The sequence below is a fragment of the Electrophorus electricus genome, chromosome 2 (assembly GCF_041902795.1).
Source record: "Electrophorus electricus isolate QZ-2024a chromosome 2, ASM4190279v1, whole genome shotgun sequence".
Taxonomy (NCBI): Eukaryota; Metazoa; Chordata; class Actinopteri; order Gymnotiformes; family Gymnotidae; genus Electrophorus; species Electrophorus electricus.
The window spans coordinates 1,012,501-1,025,140 of NC_137498.1; the positions used below are offsets into that span (position 1 = coordinate 1,012,501).

Consider the following 12,640-nt stretch of genomic DNA (forward strand, 5'->3'; position numbering starts at 1 on the left):
ATGGGGACGCACGGCAGTTTTGGTGGATTCAAGAATCTGTTCATCAAAACAGGGTACCATCAGCAGACTGTAATGTGTACATGGCCTGTCTCACACACACGCATGCTCTCCCCTCCCTCTCGCGCTCCCTGGTGTAGGAGATAGGTGGCTTCGTGCAGGCGTTTGTGGCAGTGGTACGACGATTGCCTGCATACATCTCCGCCATACAGGAGCTTTCCACCCTCCCGGTCCCTGAGGAGGTGGAGCCTCTCACCCTCTTCTGCTCCGCCCACCAGGCCCGCCTCCAGAAGCTGCGCAGGTAACGCCTAGCCCACTGTCCTTGGGGCGGGGGGGTCTTGGTCTGTCATTGCACAACTCCTCTTTCTGAGGACTCTCTGGAACTACAATTGAAGCCAACAGTCACTGTGTGTGCGTGTGTGTGCGTGTGTGTAGGGACCTGGGTCTGGATGACCTATTGAGGCAGTGTGAACAAATTTTAGAAAAGTTCCGTTGCCCTGAGCGTGACCCGTGTTACCAGGCAATGGTGGGCACCCACTTCTTCACACGCACCGCCCTGGACATGCTTCAGAACTACGACAGGTACGCGCCTACCTGCCCGGGTGGAGGTGGGCTACGTCTCTGAACTGGGTGGAGGGGGCAGGTCTGACCTAAAGTCCTCTCTCCTCTAGGATCACGGCCGCCGTGGAGAAAGTGGCGTTGCTGTGGCAACAGGCCTTCTCTAAAGCCCGCCTCCAGCTGCAGGTCCTCAGACTTCAAAGAGAAGCACAACAGGTCTCAGCCAGACAATAAAACGACCACGGGTTCACTCGCTCACCCCAGCTCTAGCTGTGTACTCACCCCTGTGGGGGGGTGTGTGTGTGTGTGTGTGTGTGTGTGTGTCAGATTCTGGCTCAGATGGAGTGTGTGTGGCAGGGGGTGCTGCAGTCCTACAGGTCTGAGATCAGATCTGAGGCCGCGCAGAACAGCAGCAGGGCTGGAGCACTGTGGCTGCGCTTTGAGGCGTCTGTTTTTACGCATGCTATGGTAATACACACACGTGCTCGTGCGCTATGCTAATGCCCAAACACACCACACTATTGTCCACACACACGCGCACACCATGTTGACGCCCCCACAGGCATACGGTCTGTACTGATGTTCACACACTGTGCCATTGTTCACACACACATTTTAGAAGAGGTCGTGACCTCAGCAGAAAGGAACAATGTTGAATCTTAGATGTGATTATTATTATTATTATTATTAAAAAGGGGGGATGTTTGCATTTATTTGTTTTATGTTTCTTATATTTCAGTGTCTGAAGTGTCTTTCACTCTAAGGGCGTCTGCGTGTGTTTAACAGGCTCTGGTGCGTCGTGCAGAGGATGTGATCCACACTACAACGGAGGTTGTTCCTATGGGGAGTGGGTGGGGCCAGGAGGCGTGGCTTGCTGAGCTAGAGCAGGAGACAGACAGGTTCCGCATGGCTGTGGAGCTACTGTACGAGAGGCTGAGGGCTGTGTGTCGCTTCCATTGCGGCTATGAGAAGGTAAAGTGTGTGTGTGTGTGTGTGTCTGTGTCTCCGCACCCGCGTTCTGTCTGGCCCTTGTCTGCGTCAGGACTTCCGTGTTGTGCTGTTTGACACCACTGTTTTCACCCAGTGTGGGCTTTGCAGTAGTGTGTGTGTGTGTGTGTGTGTGTGTGTGTGTCTGTCTGACAGGTTCAGCACTGGTACAGCCGGGCCATCTGCGAGAGATCCTTGCAGGACCTTCTGTGGAGCAGGTGCAGGAACCCCGACGTCCCGCCTCTTGCGTGTGTGAAGGGCGGGACCTCTGCTGACTCCGCCTGGAGACCCGCCCTGGAGTCCTTCCTCAGGCACCACCCCTGCCCACAGCTGGAGGAGCTGGCGCAGCTGGCACAGCTGGAACGGGCCCTAGGGGAGCTGCCCAATCAGGGCGCGGCTGCACAGCTGACCAACAGGTGGCGCCTCTTTCCTCTACTTAGCAGAGGTCACGTGACCCCGTTATTTCCTACCTGTTAACAGACGTGTATGTGGATATGCAGGTGCATGACTTTAAGGACGGTGATGACCTCGCCTGATTCCGCGACCCTTCATGACCTCCAGCTTGCCCTACAGTGGCAGTACGAGCAGCTGAAAGGAAATCGGGGAGCCATGACGACGACCTCTGACCTTACGCTTGTGAGGGACGGCTGCGCTGAGAGTGGGGGTGCTGGCGTCCTCCCGAGAGAGTCAGGGTCCGGCCCATGTCCGTCGCCCAGATGGGACACTGTCCCCACCGTGGGAAAACCGCCATCCCTCATCTCCTTCGACTCTGGCTTTGGCGGCATAGGAAGCAGTGGCCTTGAGACAGGAAGTGGGAAGGAGGTCCCTGAGGGATTACCCAGAGTGCCATTCAGCAAGGGAGGGGCACTGAGGTCTCCGCAGACGGAGGTGAACGTTCCGGGCATTCCGAGCGTGCGGGACGGGCCGGAGCCAGACTCTCTGGGGGCCGGGATCCGCATTGTCCCCAGGGTGACGGCGGACTGTCTGAACCTGGAGATCCGGGTGACCCGCTCAGCCACGCTGCCCCAGAACCCCTGGCTCGGCCTCCCCCTGGACGAGCTGGAGAGCTCCTACACTGTCACCATCTCCCCCAGACAGCAGGGGGTGCAGCACAGCCCCCGCCACGCCAGCTGCAGCCTGGAGGAGGCAGAGCTAAGCCCCATCCGGAATATTCTCTCCAGCACAATAACGGACAGCGCGGGTGGAACTGAGACCACGCCCACTCTCCTGTGGGACACCTATGACCTGCATGACCTTAAACATGACTCTTCTGTCAGGTGTGTGTGTGTGTGTGTGTGTGTGTGTGCGCACTATCCATCCAGCCTGATAGATGGTTTGTGGTTTAATTCATGTTATGAAGGTGTGTGCGCGTGCGCAGGTCGCTGTGCTCCGTGTCGGACCTCTCTCTGTGTGATTGGGTGCTGAAGGAGGAGGCAGAGCTTCAAGCTGTGGAGGAGGTCCTCCAGCGTACAGCTGGAATCCTGCAGGTGAGACGTGTCCTCTAACTGGTTGTGTCTTGGACTGGTTCTTCTGGTCTTTCACCATGGTAATACTGAATGCCATCATGGTAACGTTGTCGTTTCTCAGGAGGAGGAGGACGCCCTCGTCCAGGAAGAGGCTCTGTCCGTACTGCTGACACCCGAGCCCATCGACGGGAAGTGGTCCACGTGGAGACGCCATGCCCGGCTTGCTCCGGTGAGGGACGTGCAGCGCTGTAAACATGGCGCACGAGCAGGAGACGTGCTCCACTGGACATGCATAAACGTTTACAGCCCACCATTAAAACTGGACTTTATACTTTGGTCAGGTTGTTTTTGTTTTTCTTGGATTCAGTTCAGTTTTTCTGTGTAGACCAGTAATGTTTACACTGACAGGGGGAAGGAAGGGGTGTGGGTGTGGGTGTGTGTGACTCTCTGCTGCCCGTGTGTGTGTACAGAGTTCTGCTGTTTCTTTTCCAGATGTCATCCAGTGGTTTGGCAGAAGCAGGTGTGATTGGTTTGGAGGATGACCTCACTTCTCACCTCCAACTCTCCCATTACCATGACGACCTCTCATCTCAGGGCTGTCCAGAAGACGCTGGAGGTGTCTGTGCTCCGTCTCCTGGCCCTGCGCGGAGTCCAGGCAGGGGGGACCTGCTCCAGGAACTGAAGAACCTGCAGTCTCTCGACAAGCGGATCATGGAGGAGAACCAGAAGCTCCATGCTCTCCATGGCTGTGGAGCTCAGAGCTGCACTGAAGACCGGAGAAGGTTCCTGGACGTTCTGGAGCATGAGAAGAAGGAGGTGGAGGGTGGGAGGAAGACGCGGCTGCGCAGGGGTCGAAAGGTCATCAAGTGCTCCATCATGGAGAGCACCTCGGCGCTCGGCGTCAGGGAGGAGGACGAGGGTTCTGTTTCTGATGAAGCTCTGCTGACGAGCTGCAGACGCCAGCCGCCAGACACCAAACACGAAGACCAGCATGTAACCCCAGAGGAACTGACCAATCACAAGCCTTCTAATTCAGCCACAGATGAAGCTGCCCACTGCAAACTTGGGTCAGAGGTGCTGGTCACGACTGCGGAGTCCACCAATAACGGCAAGAACCTCAGACAGGACACGTACCAAGGGTCTCTGTCCTCTACCGTCCTGTCTGAATTGGACATCTCAGCAGCTGAGTCTGACGCATCCAATCTTCAGAAGAGAGACATGTCCGATTCCATCAGCGTAGCATCGGATCCGTCTGATCTCTCAGACGTGCGAGTTTCTGTCGAAGAGCCGGAGAAGTGCCCGGGTCTGCATGACTGCGGCCTGGAGATGGAAACCGTGGGGACAACTAATCACGCTCAGTGTGAGGGCAGTGGAGCTGACCCGCGAGTGGAGGAGGGGCGAATGGTGCAGGAGGCTGGTCAAGAGAGGGCATTTGACCCTGGGGGCTCAGGACCCTTGCCCCGCCCCCCTGGGTCAAGGAGGCCGTGGCTGGGTGATCAGGCGAACTCTGTTTCTAACCGAGACCTACAGGAAAGCAACGCTCACGTTCCTGCTGCACTAGGAGGCCCGCCGGTGCCCTCTGCTGGCCCGAAGCCAAAAGCACGCACAAACCCTCCACCTAGAAAATCGCAGTCACTCCCAGCAACACTGGGACACAACAACAACAACAACAACAACAACAACAATGATGACCCTCACTGTAGGACTGTGTGTCAGCCTGAGCACAACGTCACATCGACAGAGGAGTTTATAATCGGATCGGATTATGAACACGGAGATCAGATAGACGCTGCCTCTGATGGAGAGATCGAGGGTCTTATTGTTGGGGCGGAGCCTGCGAGATGCGAGGGAATGACGTTGGAGGTGGAGTCTGGCTCACGTGGCGTCTCTGAGCTCAGCAGAGACCGTGCGGAGCACCAGGCTGCTGCTCCTGTTGGTTACGATGTCTCGACGAGATCCAGCCGCAGGTCCCCGGATATTCTGCCTCGCGTCTGTGTGCCAGAGGTGTGGGTCTCGCGCCCTCCTAGAGGGCAGTTCTTCTCCAACACACCATTACGGGTTCTTTCGGGGCTGGGAAAACAGATGGAGGGAGGGAGTTTGTTTCTCAATTAAATTAATAATGTATTTTAGTATTTCATCACTAAAGTACTTGTGTGCGCGTGTGTAGCTGAGTGACCTCCTGACCCCCGTGGTCATGGATACAGGCTCTGTCCTGGTGAAGGCAGGCTTTGCTGATCAGGAACTTCCCAGCATCGTTTTCCCAGCAGCCATCGGCCGGCCCAAATATGAGGTAAAGTTCCTGACGGGCTGGGTTGGGGTTAGCTGGCCTGTGGTGTTTAGCCTGCGCTGCTGTCTGCGTGCAGGAGGTGATGCATGGCAGTGCCGAGCGAGACGTGTATGTGGGACACGAGACGCGGCATATGAGGGGTGTCCTGACCCTGCACTACCCCGTGAGAAATGGCCTCGTCACCAACTGGGACCACATGGAGCTGGTGGGTGGTGACTGAGGGGCTATGTTGAGCCCTACAGGTACAACACTAATGGCCCCTGCACTGCAGGTCCTCTCTAATTGTTCAGGCTGTGTGTGTGTGTGTGTGTGTTGGGGGGGGGGGGGGTGATGCAGATCTGGCAGCATGCGTTCCAACAGCTGTGCGTGGACCCTGTCGACCACCCTGTGCTGCTGACTGAAGGCGTCATGGTCCCACTGAGGAACCGGCAGCGCATGGCGCAGCTGATGTTTGAATCCTTTAACGTCCCGCTCACCTATGTGGCCCTGCAGCCTGTGTTGGCACTGTACGCAGCCGGGCGCACCACAGGTTAGTGTACGCCCACACACACACATGCGCCTCCCTTCAAATTGGCTTTATGATTAAGTTTCTGAGGAGGCAGTGGGTATTCAATTTAGATTTAGAGAGATTAGCAGAATTTAATTACACTAAAAGTAGGATTAATTATGATTAGTGCACTGCCCCCCCACCCCTAGGTGTGGTGTTTGACTCTGGCGATGGGCTGAGTCACAGTGTCCCTGTGTTTGAGGGGTACTGTCTGCCCCATGCTGTACAGCGCCTCCCTCTGGCTGGAGCAGATGTTACACTGCAGCTCAAACAGGTAGAGACACACGCGCACGCCAGCCCTGAGGAACAACAGACTGCATGTTGCAGTGTGATGGTGCTTTGTTGAGTTTGGTTCAAACTGTGTGTGTGTGTGTGTCAGCTGCTGCTGGAGCAGGGTGTGTGTATGCGCACGTCTGCTGAGCTGGAGATCGTTCGGGACATTAAGGAGAAATGCTGCCATGTGCCTCTAGATTATGAGGCGGAGCTTAGCAGAATGGGCGGGGCTGGAACGCAGATGCATTACACACTGCCTGACGGACATGTCGTATCCCTGACGACGGAGAGGTTCAGGTAACTGGTCTGTGTGTGGTTTTCCTGAGTGGAAACTGCTCCCCAGGAGGGGGAGAGAGGGAGAGGGAGAGATCACCAGGAGAAGACCTGGGTCCTTGCTAACCTGAGACTCATCACTTTCAGTCTCTCTCTGTTTGTTTTAGGGCTCCTGAGATCCTGTTCAAACCGGAGTTGATTGGCCGTGATCATTACGGGATGCATGAGTGCATTTTCAAATCCATCCTGCAGTCCGACATTGACCTGAGGAAGAGCTTTCTGGGAAACGTAGTTCTCTGTGGTACGTGAGCAGTTTTCCCAGATTCTGAAATGTCTCCGTAATTGCCGGCATGTCCTGCCTCTGCAGGAGTTCAGGACACTGGCGTAATGTCGTCTCCATGCATCTGTGTCTGTTGAAGGAGGCAACACTCTCCTGGCTGGCCTGTGTGAGCGTCTGCAGCTGGAGCTCCACCGCCTGGCCCCTGCAAAAGGCAGCGGGACCGTGCGGGTCCTAAGTCCTCCAGAGCGGGACTTTTCTGTGTGGAAAGGCGGGGCTGTGCTATCCTCCCTCCCAGCTTTCTCCTCTGCCTGGATCAGCCGCGAGGAGTACGAAGAATTCGGACCACAGATTGTCTTCAGGAAGTGTTTCTGACCTGGGGACCTGTGACGGGTCTGTGGGTCTGCGTCTGGACCTGTCAGGTCTGGAGCCCACTGTGCTAAGACTTCTGCTTATGTTTTTAGCTCAGTATCTTCATAATATATATTTTTAGCCAAATATTTGCACTGAGGAACCATTTTGAGAGTAAGTGGAGGCGCTCCACAGGTCCACAGTGTGTTGGTGTGTGTGACCTCCCACGTGTAGAGGTCATGTGGGTCATGAAGGTTTGTTGGAAGCCTACCTCAACACAAACCTCAGAAATGGTGCCAAAGATTGTATGTTTCTTAAATTTTAATGATGAACTTGGGTCGTTTAAAGGTTAAATATGGGACTGTGTGAAGTTTAACCCTGTACGTGTTGATGTGTTCGTGCTGATGTGGGGCTTTGCAGACACCTTCCTCACGTGAGGCTAAATATGGCGATTATCCTTTCTGCTCATTTGTTTGTTTACTGTTTTCTTCTGCCCCCCCCCCATTGAAGGGGGGATTGGGGTAGTGAACAGGCATATCTGTACCCCGTGTCACTGACCCAAGTCTCGCAATCTGCCCTCTGCAGACTTTCAGAGGCTGCACCGAGGGGCGTCTCCTCACCTGCGCGCCCTCATCACTTAAATTCTTTGCTGCTCTTTGATTAATGCACGTGTGGATTACATTTATTTTGCCCCACTAGTGTCTGTGCACACATTTGTTTTAATGGTGCGTGATGTGACCTTTGCTGTGTGAGACTGATTTTAAGGTATTCGGTATAACTAAATCCTTGTAGTTTGTGTTGTGTGAAACTGGTGAAACTTCTTGCACTGTTTTTCATGATGGGTGCGCCGGAGGTCTGCCAGGATGTAGTTTGATGAGCCTGTGGGGGTGCAGCTACGCTGCGTCCGTCCGCTCGTATAACCATATATCTGCTCGTATCTGCACGTTTGTCCCAAACATCTTGCCATCTTCTGTTGTGACCTTTTTAATGTAATAAATATTTTAACTTTCATTCTAAAAATGTCCGGTTCCTTTCGTTGAGTTTTTGTTTCACTAGTGGAAACTTTCCACAGCTGCCCCTGAAGGCAAGAGAAGTCACACACTGGCGTTTTGTAGCCAAAATTAAGACGACGGGTAACATGCATCCCCATTACAGCGCATACTTTAATTCAGTCATCATGATTTAAACGTCCAGAACACACACCACCACCCCCGTGTCTGACTGTGTATCTACGTTCTTCTGTATCTAGGTGTCTTCTCTGGGAACAGACGCAACTCCCAAACTGGTTAATTAATAAAAAGATTTACTTTGAAAATGTCTCGCATGTTCTACAGTTTCTGTTCGCGTTATGTTGGAATTTGCCTTTCTAAATTAACGTTTGTATAAACAAACATCTCACTCGGACGCAATGTTTTGTTTTTGTTTTGTTTTTGTTTTTTGTTTTTTTTCATTAAATACAGCTGGAGCGACTTTTATTTTGAAAGGCGTGGTCATGTTGAAGTAGCTTCACAGCCCTGCCAGTTTCCCACGTGTCGGCGCAGAGCGAGGCGGACGCGTGAGCTGCTCAAAATGGCGCGGATGGACGGTGTCGTGTAAGTAACGTTAAACGACGGCGTCGTGATGATAAACAGTGTCGTGTGGGTAACGTTAACCGGCGTCGTGATGATAAACGGTGTCATGTGGGTAACCTTAACCGGGGCCGTGATGATAAACGGTATCATGTGGATAACGTTAACACACTTCCTTTACTTCACATGTGGGACATTTGTCTTATTAGGAAACCGAAGACGAAGAGGTCCAAGCGGTTTCTGCAGAACAGGGAGGCGAAGCTTGTGGAAAACGCGAAGACCGCTATGATCCTCAAAGGAGGCAACACGAGCGAAACGGTCACTCACGCGCTTAAGGATGTAGTAAGTGGGTCGGGTACCGGGGGGTGTTTGTAGGTCTGGGTCAGTACGTGTGTGTGTGTGGGTGGGGTGGGTCAGTACCTGCGTGTGGGTGGGTGGTCTGGGTCAGTACCTGCGTGCGTGTGTGTGTGTGTGTGTGGTCTGGGTCAGTACCTGCGTGTGTGTGTGTGGGTGGGTGGTCTGGGTCAGTACCTGCGTGCGTGTGTGTGTGTGTGTGTGTGTGTGTGTGTGTGTGTGTGTGTGTGGTCTGGGTCAGTACCTGCGTGTGTGTGTGTGGGTGGGTGGTCTGGGTCAGTACCTGCGTGTGTGTGTGTGTGTGTGTGTGGGTCTGGGTCAGTACCTGTGTGTGTGTGGGGGGTGGTCTGGGTCAGTACCTGTGTGTGGGTAGGTGGGTGGGGGTGGTCTGGGTCAGTACCTGTGTGTGTGTGTGGGGTCTGGGTCAGTACCTGTGTGTATCGGTATGCTGTCATGCCTCATGTCTGTTCTAAACTTTCTTTTTCAGTATGCATTAAAGAAACCAAATGCTGTTCTGTATAAGAAGTAAGTGTCTCCTAATGTAAAGGTGACCCAGCCAGTTCTGGCCTGTAGTGTCTGTTTTTTTGAGTTATTCTGCTTAATTCAGAACTAAATGTTACTCCAGGAAGAACATCATGAGGCCGTTTGAGGACCCCACGTCTTTGGTGAGTGTGAACGATCTCACGATGGGTTCACAATGTGACTAGAGCTGGAGATGCCAGCATTTAATTGGAGGTGTGTGTAACTACCATCTGCATTTCAGGAATTTTTCTCCAAGAAATCGGACTGCTCCCTGTTTTTATTTGGTTCTCACAACAAGAAAAGACCCAACAACCTCATATTTGGTAAGAGTCTCGCACCCTCTAGTGGCCATGTTCTTTTCTGCACCACCCAAGTTTGAAGTTTTCAGTGTCTTCTGTGAGTCCTCTGCCCTGAGGATCCGTTTCTCATCTGTGGTTATAATCGTGTGTGTGTGTGTGTGTGTGTGTGTGTGTGTCAGGTCGTATGTTTGACTCCCATGTGCTGGATATGTTTGAACTGGGCGTGGACAGGTTCTCATCTCTAAAGGACATCAAGGTGAGGACAGCGTTGGGTGTGTGTATGTGTGTACGCGTGAGGCAGGTAGGTGTATGTTGTGTGCTCCTGAATGTTGTGTGATGACGTTGGGGAGTGCTTGAATGCTGCGGTGTCCGTCCCAAGAACTGTGTGCTGATACGGACATGTTCTGTCCAGAGTACCAAGTGTGCAGAAGGGACCAAGCCCATGCTGCTGTTTGCAGGAGAGCTCTTCCACACAGACACAGAATACACACGCCTCCGTAGCGTCCTGACAGGTGAAACCCCCGGTCTCATGACGCCACACACGCACAGCAGTCTGAACACATCAATCTCAGGAGCGGTGTTTGCTCAAACGCGTCCTCTGTTTACTTGTGACTTAATGGCTTCATTAGGCTCAGTGGGGTTACCAGTGTGGTCACTGAGGGCTTACTGCTGTGTTTATTAGTGTGGTCACTCTGTGGTTACTCTACATGCAGAGTGTGGGTCAAAGATGTTTCTAAAATCTTTTATTTGGATTCTTTTGTTCTATTGTAAAGCCTTAGAGTCTGATAGATCTCTCTCTCTCTCAGATTTTTTCCGGGGGCCCACGGTGTCTGCGGTGCGTCTGGCGGGACTTGAGCACGTCCTCCATTTCACCGCCCAGGATGGCAAGATCTACATGCGCAGTTACAGGTGTGTGTGTATGAACCCTGCAGTGCTACGCCCGTCTGCGCAGTTACAGGTGTGTGGATGCTGCAAGACTCTAGAACTGGGGTTAGAAGATCTACAGTTTGTGTGTGAGAGAGAGCGCAGGTCTGGTTGCCAGTTTGTTTTTTGGACTGCACCGGTTGCTCATGTGACCTGGTGTCCCCAACTCTGCTGGGACCAGCATGTGTCCCCCCCCCCCCACCCCCGGAGGGTTGACGGTTGGGGGGGGGGGGGGGGACATGCTGGTCCCAGCAGAGTTGGGGACACCAGGTCACCTGAGCAACCGTGGGGGGGGGGTGATGGAGGTGTTGTTTCTGCTCCCTGCATGAGTGTGTGGAATCTGGGCACGACACACGGAGAGTAGAAGGGTGTAATTCTGCCTGGAGACACACGGCCTTTACCAAGTCAGGCTGTCTCTCTCTCTCTCTCTCTCTCTCTCTCTCCCCTCCAGGGTGACTGACACACAGGGCAATTATGTGGTCTCTTGTGTTGAACACGCTGTTAAAAGGTGCCATATTTGTGTTAATGATCTGGATTAACGTGTCGTCCCTGCCCATCACAAGTGTGTGAAATATGTTCGTGGAGTGTGTGGTGGGGACCGAGACACAGGTGTATACAGGTGCTGTAAGGGGCGTCTTGTGTCCAGAGTCAAACTGAAGAAGTCTGGGTGTCGCACCCCTCGGGTGGAGCTGGAGGAGATCGGCCCCGCATTTGACTTCGTCCTGAGGAGAACTCACCTAGCCTCAGATGACCTATACAAGACGGCACACAGACAGCCCAGAGGCCTGAAGGTAGCGCCCGCCCCTCCCTGACGCACACGCACTTGCACAGGTCGATTTTGTTTGGATTACAGTGTGAACTTGTTTTCATGAAGCTGAAGGTGTTCTCTGTAAATGTACGTTAAGTACCGTTGATGTTGCAACTGATAGTCTTCAGACACACTGCAACACGCTCTGTTGCTCTTATCTAGATGAACAGGTTATCAGCCACACACACACACACACACACACACACACACACACACACACACACACAACTTATCAGTAGTGAGACTTGAAAGCACTGGATCCACACTGTCATGTGACGGTGGAGACCCAGTTACACTCCTGACAGAAGTGATGCTCACAGACGCACGTTGACGGTGTCGGTGAATGACACTCCATTGTGTTTGACACCCTCGCAGGCCAAGAAGAAGAAAAACATCTCCCATGATACCTTTGGCACGAAGTACGGGCGCTTGCACATGCAGAAACAGAACCTGGACAAGCTGCAGACGAGGAAGATGAAGGGCTTGAGGAAAAGGAAAGGGGGAGTTAAGTCTGGACAAACCCCTCCCAAGAAAGCCAGAACGGGGCTCTAACGGACAGAACCTGGCTGTTCCTAGTCACTCTGATTGTCACGACACATGGAGGGAGGACTTGGTTCTGAGTGGGGTAATTGTGGGAGGACTTGGTTCTGCGTGGGGTGATTTGGTTTGGGCTAGACTCTGATTAATCTCAGGTTACACTTGGACTGTTCCAACGGGCTGGTCTAAATTTGTGTGCTTGCTCTGTTTGTCCAGCGGTCCATGCTGTTCTGCATTCCTGGACACGTTGTGTTAAAGACTCCATACAGTCATTTGTTTGTTTCAGCTACAGAGAGGTGACCAGCGCCCAGCTGGAAACTGACTGGGTTCTAGAACCAGGGAATCTAGTACTCACATGGGGTTCTAGAACCAGGGAATCTAGTACTCACATGAGGTTCTAGAACCAGGGAATCTAGTACTCACATGGGGTTCTAGAACCAGGGATTAATATATTCTAAAACCAAGTCCAGATGACATGATTTGCTCCGTTGTCTGACTGCTCCAGACCACAGGCATCATGTGGCTGTGGCTACGCAAGAAAATGCTCAAATTTGTAGTATTTGTCACATTTTGTAAACATTTTCAAACTATAATAAACCCCATTTCCTGGTT

At 52.9% G+C, this 12,640-nt stretch overlaps 2 protein-coding genes across 8 annotated transcripts in view; both read left to right on the forward strand.

Annotated features, from left to right (window-relative positions):
- Positions 1-8,312, forward strand: part of LOC113567738 (uncharacterized) — a 10,295-nt gene extending 1,983 nt beyond the window's left edge. Inside the window, exons 7-23 of one of the 6 annotated variants that reach the window (XM_035528989.2) lie at positions 138-298; positions 433-579; positions 669-771; positions 883-1,023; positions 1,342-1,527; positions 1,699-1,958; positions 2,043-2,819; positions 2,903-3,029; positions 3,130-3,237; positions 3,501-5,012; positions 5,176-5,298; positions 5,372-5,500; positions 5,632-5,824; positions 5,992-6,116; positions 6,222-6,412; positions 6,556-6,689; positions 6,808-8,312. In XM_035528989.2, the coding sequence (XP_035384882.2) occupies positions 138-298; positions 433-579; positions 669-771; positions 883-1,023; positions 1,342-1,527; positions 1,699-1,958; positions 2,043-2,819; positions 2,903-3,029; positions 3,130-3,237; positions 3,501-5,012; positions 5,176-5,298; positions 5,372-5,500; positions 5,632-5,824; positions 5,992-6,116; positions 6,222-6,412; positions 6,556-6,689; positions 6,808-7,040 (4,650 nt within the window). In that variant the 3' untranslated portion in view covers positions 7,041-8,312. Of the gene's footprint in view, positions 1-137; positions 299-432; positions 580-668; positions 772-882; positions 1,024-1,341; positions 1,528-1,698; positions 1,959-2,042; positions 2,820-2,902; positions 3,030-3,129; positions 3,238-3,500; positions 5,013-5,175; positions 5,299-5,371; positions 5,501-5,631; positions 5,825-5,991; positions 6,117-6,221; positions 6,413-6,555; positions 6,690-6,807 lie in introns of those variants that run through there. The other 5 variants (XM_035528990.2, XR_014115943.1, XM_081694933.1 and 2 more) reach the window with 5 other exon arrangements.
- A 162-nt stretch (positions 8,313-8,474) lies between these two features.
- rpf2 (ribosome production factor 2 homolog) lies at positions 8,475-12,640 on the forward strand. Of its 2 annotated transcripts, none has more exons than XM_026995837.3 (10): positions 8,475-8,608; positions 8,794-8,926; positions 9,426-9,463; positions 9,564-9,603; positions 9,702-9,783; positions 9,939-10,015; positions 10,172-10,271; positions 10,566-10,668; positions 11,330-11,474; positions 11,867-12,640. In XM_026995837.3, exons 1-10 carry the CDS (start codon positions 8,586-8,588, stop codon positions 12,041-12,043), a joined length of 918 nt encoding a protein of 305 aa, XP_026851638.1. In that variant the 5' UTR covers positions 8,475-8,585; the 3' UTR covers positions 12,044-12,640. The 2 variants fall into 2 exon arrangements, with proteins under 2 accessions (XP_026851638.1, XP_035384941.1); XM_035529048.2 differs by having other exon boundaries at positions 8,590-8,695.

Bases quoted from the DNA above. Each gene is read 5' to 3' on its own strand.
- rpf2 (XM_035529048.2), top strand. From the start codon at position 8,637: ATGATAAACAGTGTCGTGTGGGTAACGTTAACCGGCGTCGTGATGATA. The intron at 10,016-10,171 runs GTGAGGACAGCG...TGTTCTGTCCAG, and splicing joins CATCTCTAAAGGACATCAAG to AGTACCAAGTGTGCAGAAGG. The intron at 10,272-10,565 runs GTGAAACCCCCG...TCTCTCTCTCAG, and splicing joins CCTCCGTAGCGTCCTGACAG to ATTTTTTCCGGGGGCCCACG.